The sequence below is a fragment of the Sinocyclocheilus rhinocerous genome, unplaced genomic scaffold, assembly GCF_001515625.1.
Source record: "Sinocyclocheilus rhinocerous isolate Xijiao unplaced genomic scaffold, SAMN03320098_v1.1 scaffold632, whole genome shotgun sequence".
NCBI lineage: Eukaryota > Metazoa > Chordata > Actinopteri > Cypriniformes > Cyprinidae > Sinocyclocheilus > Sinocyclocheilus rhinocerous.
The window spans coordinates 4,256-11,204 of record NW_015639247.1 but is presented as its reverse complement, the minus strand read 5'-3'; the positions used below and the strand labels follow the sequence as shown (position 1 = coordinate 11,204).

The following is a 6,949-nucleotide window of genomic DNA, read 5'->3' as shown; positions in this document are numbered from 1 at the left end:
AATGTCAAATCGCACATCGTTAAAACAACAATTACGATATTATCGCAGACGATATATATCGCACACCCCTAGTGTGAACACAGAGCAGGTCACACACACACACACGTCTGGACTGACCACAGGTGAAGGCTAGTGTGAACACAGCTAACCTGCTGCAGAGCTTCGTTACGCTCCAGGTGCTCCAGCTTGATGATCTGGTTCTGGTCCAGAATCAGCGTGTGTAGCTCCCCGGGACTGAACCACTGCGGATCCAGTCTGTGGAGACCCTGATTCGAAAGGTCTAACAAACCTGGACCTGAATAATAAGAGCACAGGACAAACACTGAGCAGCTAGAGACATCTACACTGATGACACACTTCCAATGGAGAGAAATACTGTGTGAACTCAGAATAACGCGAAGATTAAAGCTTCCAGTATAAATAAACCAGACCAGGTTTTATAAACAGCAGATTTGTAACGTTAAATTAAATCCTGTCAGCTAATTAGTGTAATAACGGCAGATTTCAGCACATTATGACAAAAACAGATCAGACGTCAAGTTCGTCCGGATCTCCACACGCTGCGCTAGAAGCATGATATTCCGCACACACGATAAAAGCATGTTGTCTGTCTGCAACGGAAACACATGCCCATCTAATCAATCTCACGGAGGAATGGGTTTTATTGCGCATACCTTCGTAATTTGTCGTCTGGAGCAGCAGATCGGAGAAGATCGCTTCCGCCGGCGCCGCCATACTTCCGCTTACTTCCCGCTTGTGTCACCGCCAGGCAACCGATCCACTATTTGATTGGATAAAATAATCTGGAAATAATAATAATTTTGGATATTTTTATAATAACGCGGGTTATAATTATACATCAATTTTATGTTTACTTTGAACAAATAATTTATGTTTGCGAAATAAGCTCCTTTATAAACCGCTTACCCACAATTCCTTTTCCTCTTCCCTATCTGAAACGCCGCCATGAAGTGAGTGTAGTCTGTGTTCATCCATAAACATCTTTAAAGTTATCCGCGAAAGGCGCTTGCAGAAGTATTCAGATGTTAATAACAAGTCAGATGTAGCTATTATAACTCTTATTTTTGATGTGCAGGGTCGAGCTGTGCAGTTTTAGCGGGTATAAAGTCTATCCTGGCCACGGCCGGCGCTACGCCAGGATCGACGGAAAGGTAAAAGCGCAAACTACGCGTGTTTGATTTCACTGATGTGTTTTAATCAGTGATTATAGATTAATTAATGACTCTCAGCGTGTTGTGATGTGAATATTTACGCCTGGCAGTCTTTATTTGGTTATTTAGCCTAGTGCTAGCATGATGGCTAACTACTGTCCTAATCAGAGCGCAGTGTTTAATGTTTAACTTCACGCTTGAGTTACAGAGCTGAGAGAAACTTCATCTCTGGCCTGTGTTGAAACTGTTGTCGTCTGAGATGATATTTGACTGTAAGAACGGAGTAAATGTGATGCCGATCCTCTCGCTCTGCAGGTTTTCCAGTTCCTGAATGCGAAGTGTGAGTCTGCTTTTCTGTCCAAGAGGAACCCCAGACAGATCAACTGGACGGTTCTGTACCGCCGCAAGCACAAGAAGGGCCAGTCTGTGAGTCTGAGAAACCCTCCGGAACACCGCCACTGACCGTGTTCTGCTGAGAAGTACCTGTGTGCAGTAACTAGTACTGTAACTAATTGCTAATAAGATTTCAGTAATATTACAGTTACATCCATAAAACAGCTTAGTTACTCTTGGTGCCTCAACCCTGCTGATTTAAAATCCAACAAGCAAATAATTCCTAGATTTATTTTCCTAATTGTCACGACTCGCACATGCATGTGATGTCCCCAGTGCAGCAGGATAAGCTTGGAATATGGAAAAGCTTACATTCAGCAGATAGAAATATTGCATTGAATTGATTTTGTCAGGAAAAAAGATGATATGAGCACCGTTGTCTAAGTTGTGGCTGTACTTTACTCTGGCATTACATCCCTCTGACCAGCATGTGCTACATTATATTACTATAAGTAAACATATTTTTGGAAAATTAAACCGTTTCTTACAAACTTATGTGATTTGATAAAATACATAATGAAATATAATCGTATATGGGTAACGGAGAAATGACAATTAGCTTCAAGCTACACATGACAATGAGATTAATACAACACTTCTACTTAAATGTCACTCAATCACTAATGAGTGTTTGTAATAACTTCTGACTGCGATCCAGTGTGGATTTTGGTCAAATGATGATGCAGAAATATGTCGTTAGTAACATTCTAGATTAAGAATTTTGTGGAAGATATACACAGTTACAACTTCTGTGGGGCGTGAAGAAAAACTAGTAGTGTAACTAATTACTGTTGCCAGAAAGTAATGAGTAAAGTAACAATATTACTTTTGGAAGGAGTAACTACTAATGAGTAATAAATTACATTCTTTGAGTAACTAGCCCAACACTGCTGGTGTGCAATGATGCCGGTTTAGAGCATTAGAGAGATGTTTAAATGACTACAGAGCCGGTTCTAGTGTTTTTTTCAGCAGGTGTTTTGTGTGTAATGCGTGTTGAGTGATTGAATCAGGAGCGCTCAGATGTGTGTTTGCTGCTTTAGGAAGAGGTGAGTAAGAAGCGCAGCCGTCGTGCGGTGAAGTTCCAGCGGGCCATCACTGGTGCTTCGCTGGCTGAGATTCTGGCCAAGAGGAACCAGAAGCCAGAAGTGCGTAAAGCGCAGAGAGAGCAGGCCATCCGGTGAGCGCCTCCGGTTCCCTATGCTTTGTCCATCGCTCTTATTTTGTAGTCATAGATGGTCAAATGTGTGTTTTTGTGGTTATGCAGCTGGTTTTGCACAGTTAACTTCTCATGACAAGTTTGCGCTGCATGTTTAACGCATCGGATCTGACCCTGGAGCGTCACTGTCCTGCAGGTTTAGCTCCGACTGACCTGCCTGTATTTTTCTAGTAATTCTGAAGAGCTTGATTGGCTTGATCAGGTGTGTTTGATTGGGATTGAAGCTGAACTCGGAGAACACTCTGAGATTTGAAGAGTACAAAAACCTTTTCTTAAATCTTTCCCTAAACTACTTTAATGCTTTTAATTGACAATGTTTTCATGTAATATCTGTTAATCTCAAGTTGATTTTCTAACGGTCTTCAGACGTCATTGTGTGGTCGTGTATGAATAAGTGACTGTGTGTTTTTTGGCTCTAGATGTTAGATTCAAAAACGTAACCCGTTAATACATTTCTTTTAGAAGTACAGTTCTTAAAATCTTAAATTGGCTTTGAGTGTCACAGGTCTGTGACTGGTTAACACATTGAGACGAGTGCAAACAAAACTAAACATTTCCTTTCTAACGGTGTTTGATCCGATGTTTCAGGGCTGCCAAGGAGGCCAAGAAGGCGAAGCAGGCAACTAAGAAACAACCCACTCAGAGCGCCAAGGTAAGAGATGGTTTTAAAGGGATAGTTCACCCAAAAATGAAAATTAGCCCATGATTTACTCGCCCTAGAGCCATCCTAGGTGTATATAACTTTCTTCTTTCAGACTAATCCAATCAGAGTTATATTAAAAATGTCCTGGCTCTTCCAAGCTCCTCCCACCACTCTCTCTCGCGCGTATGACACCAAGCGGAAACTAGAGGTTAGGGTTTATAAAGTTTTAAATATGGACGTTTTTCTTGTAGAAAGGCATCGATTCATTCAGATGGCCTTTATTCACCCCCGGAGCCGTGCGAGGCACTTTTAATGATGGATGGACGCAGTTTATTGAATTTCTGCTGGACTATTGAATATCGACATTCACTGCCATTATAAAGCTGGGAAGAGCCAGGACATGTTTTTAATGTAACTCTGATTGGATTTGTCTGAAAGAAGTCATAAACACCTAGTAAGACTAGAGGGTGAGGGAATCATGGGATAATTTTTATTTTTTGGGTGACCCATCTCTTTAAGAATTGTACAAAACGTGAAGGCTATGAGCTACTCTTCAGCTCTTGATCTTTTGTAAGTGATGTATTTTGTGTGATTGTTTTTTTGCCCCTTGAGGCGTTGCAGTGTGACTGATTCTGTCACTTCTGTGTCATAAGGTGGCATAGAGTAGAAGGACTATGTCTACACCTAGTACTCTTAATAATGGGTGCTCAGTGTCATTTATAGCCCTACACATGATTGCAAACCAAATGTAAATCTTTGCGTTTGAATGTCCTTCATGTCGTCAGTAACGTGTTTGTGTTGTTTTTAGGCCCCTGTTAAAGCCGCAGCCAAACAGAAAATCGCCAAGCCCATGAAGGTCAACGCTCCTCGTGTTGGTGGCAAGCGCTAAGTTCATGTTTTGGTGCTTTGTGTATTAATAAAGGTTTCACTGTCAACCTTGAGTGTCCTCGAAGTATTGATTTCATTAATGTTCAGTGATAAAGACTTAACAGTGTTAAAGGTGCAATAGGTGATTGCCTTCAGAAACACCTGGTTCACGTACTCTACGCAGACCGTGAGAGTGACAGGCAAACATCAACAACCTGACCTTCCTTCCAGGTATTGTAGTACTGTTACTAACTGTACTCTAAAGTTTTCTCACCGGTGAATGACACGTGATGTATTGTAGTAATGTTGTCTGTGAGCGTTCAGGGGGCGTGGCTTTGGATGGAGATTTTCAGGGAGGGAGGGACTATCAGGCTAAAGTTAGGATTTTTCAAGATGTCCTATTGCACCTTTAAACTTGCATAAAAACACTGTTTGCTGATTGAATAGGTGCCCATCTCTGCTGCAAATGTCTGTTTTTGATTATTTGATTGCAGAACACTGCCATATTACTAACCTGTTTCAGTCTAAAGTGTGTATGTGGTCTCATCTGGTCCACAGAAATTAAGGATCATATTTGATCTGTGCATTTGGTTTTTGTGATCATGTATATTAAGATTATGCAGAACTTAAACTGAATGGGTTACAGCAGATTTTAGTTTTGAACTGGATAATGAGAATGTTTCAGCGCAAGATGAATATGGAACAAATATGAAGGTAAACTCTACAAGGTGCTATAAAACCCAATTGTAAACGAATACAAGTGAAAAAGAGAAGTGTGTTGGATGCTGTGTGTAAAAGCAGCCAGTGATGTACAATGTAAACATTCGATCTTCACACATAAATGTAGGTATTGAGATTTCATTTTTTAAGTTATAACTACAGCTCATAAGTCAGTGTCATGAGTTCCTGTTACCTTTCTGATGTCCACATGAAGTATCCTTTAAATGAAAACAGTCACATGTCCACAAGCTAATTATGGAGAGAAACTGGTTAGGGAGAACAAACGTGCGTTATTCTCTCGAGGGTTAGGTTAGTAATGTATTTTAGTATTTGGTATATATAGTTCAGTCACAGTATGGGTGTGTGATGACGTTCAAGAACAAAGGGCAAAAGATAAAATTATTTTACTGTAAATTGTTTTTATAGTAGTCTGTAGCCTTTTCTCTTGACTTTGAATTCTAGGAGAGAAATCTTTTGCTGTTAAAGCTGCAAGAGCAATTTCTCGAAAACATCAAGGTCAATCAAAGAGGATTTGGAAAAAGCGGGGATTAAAGTCTAAAACCTGACTTGAAATAACTTAAAATATCAATCGGGACTAAAGCAGTTTCATAAGTGACAATTTAAGTTCAATCTCAATAATTTGACCCAGGTTCAGTGAGTCAGGATAATTTCATGTGCAGCTTATTCTTAACCAGCTCTTAATGGCAAACAGCGAATATACTTGTGCTGTTTAATGCATTTGAGACGTTGTGTTTTCCCCAGTGCATAACAGACATGTCACAGTTATATTCTTCATCTGTAGATGTTAGAAAGTCATGCAAATATATATATTTTGCTGTCAGGAGTGGACGAGGCTTACACGACTGAACAAGTGCTAAACCGAATACTAGCGCAATAATTGAGTAAAATATACATTTTGCTAAAATATTTGTTGTTGGACATTAAATGTGACACATGTAGAACTTTAATCCAACATAAGTGTATTTTTATGATAGCAGTAACTGTAAATCAAATGTAAGCTGGCTAATACAGCCCTAAATAGCGTTAATGTGCGTTCCTCTTATCAGTTAAAATGTAGTCTGTTTTCTATTATGTATTTTCATTTTTAATTCAGTGATTTTTAACTTTTAAGTGTTTTTAAAGCTTTAATGCTTTGAAGAGCAATTTTAGATTGTAATGTTTTAATGTTCTACTAATAACCATAAAAGGTACAGCTGTCATAAACCCCAGAGAAAGGCTGCATGGCTAGAAACTGAATGCGCAAGCAACTGTTAAAATGTTTTCATATAAGGTCATTACATTTTGGCCACAATACATTAAATACAGTCAGTTGTAGCCTAAGCCTATATTTTGTAGTTATTTGATTTAAGTTGCATTTTCTGTATACTTTTATTTTTGGACTGATAATAAAGTCAGATAATTGTTGATATCATTGTGTTCCTATTGGTAAGAGTTAGATGAGCTCAGCTTAACCTGCTCCTGACCAGGTTAGTTTCCCAGCATACCACAGTGACTGAGCTTGAGCTATGGTAATTTTGCTTTCTGAAACTAGTTTTGGTAAACTAGTTTTATGAAACAGCCCCTAATCAATCACCTGAACAGCTAATCAGGGTCGTAGGCATACTGCAAACATCCATGACGGGTGTGTTGAGGCAAGTTGGAGCTAAACTCTGCAGGACAGCGGCCCTCCAGGACCGAGTTTGGACCCCTGGTTTAGACTATATTTTTTTACAAGTTTAATGAACTATAAACAGTTATTGCACAGTCTTACAACAGTCTTTAAGACACTAACAGTCTACAGGCGATAGGCAAGGAAGGGCACATGTCTTGGTGGAAGAGTGGAGTAACATCACAGCAAGAACAGTGTTGTAATCTTTTAAGTGAAAACAAATATTTACCTATGTTCAGGGCTGCATTAAGACCTCACTGGGCCCCGGG

General features: G+C 39.7%; 2 protein-coding genes across 2 annotated transcripts in view; one reads left to right on the top strand and one right to left on the bottom strand.

Moving 5' to 3' along the window:
• The window catches only part of cep97 (centrosomal protein 97), a 9,501-nt gene extending 8,705 nt beyond the window's left edge, over positions 1–796 (bottom strand). The window contains exons 1-2 of the mRNA XM_016566611.1: positions 675–796; positions 150–295 (exon numbers count right to left, since the gene is read on the bottom strand). Coding sequence (XP_016422097.1) covers positions 150–295; positions 675–735 — 207 coding nt within the window. The 5' untranslated portion in view covers positions 736–796. The remainder of the gene's footprint in view (positions 1–149; positions 296–674) is intronic.
• Positions 797–881: 85 nt separating this feature from the next.
• rpl24 (ribosomal protein L24) lies at positions 882–4,359 on the top strand. The gene is made up of 6 exons (XM_016566615.1): positions 882–971; positions 1,097–1,172; positions 1,488–1,598; positions 2,606–2,742; positions 3,370–3,433; positions 4,233–4,359. Exons 1-6 carry the CDS (start codon positions 967–969, stop codon positions 4,311–4,313), a joined length of 474 nt encoding a protein of 157 aa, XP_016422101.1. The 5' UTR covers positions 882–966; the 3' UTR covers positions 4,314–4,359.
• The last annotated feature ends 2,590 nt before the right edge of the window (positions 4,360–6,949 follow it).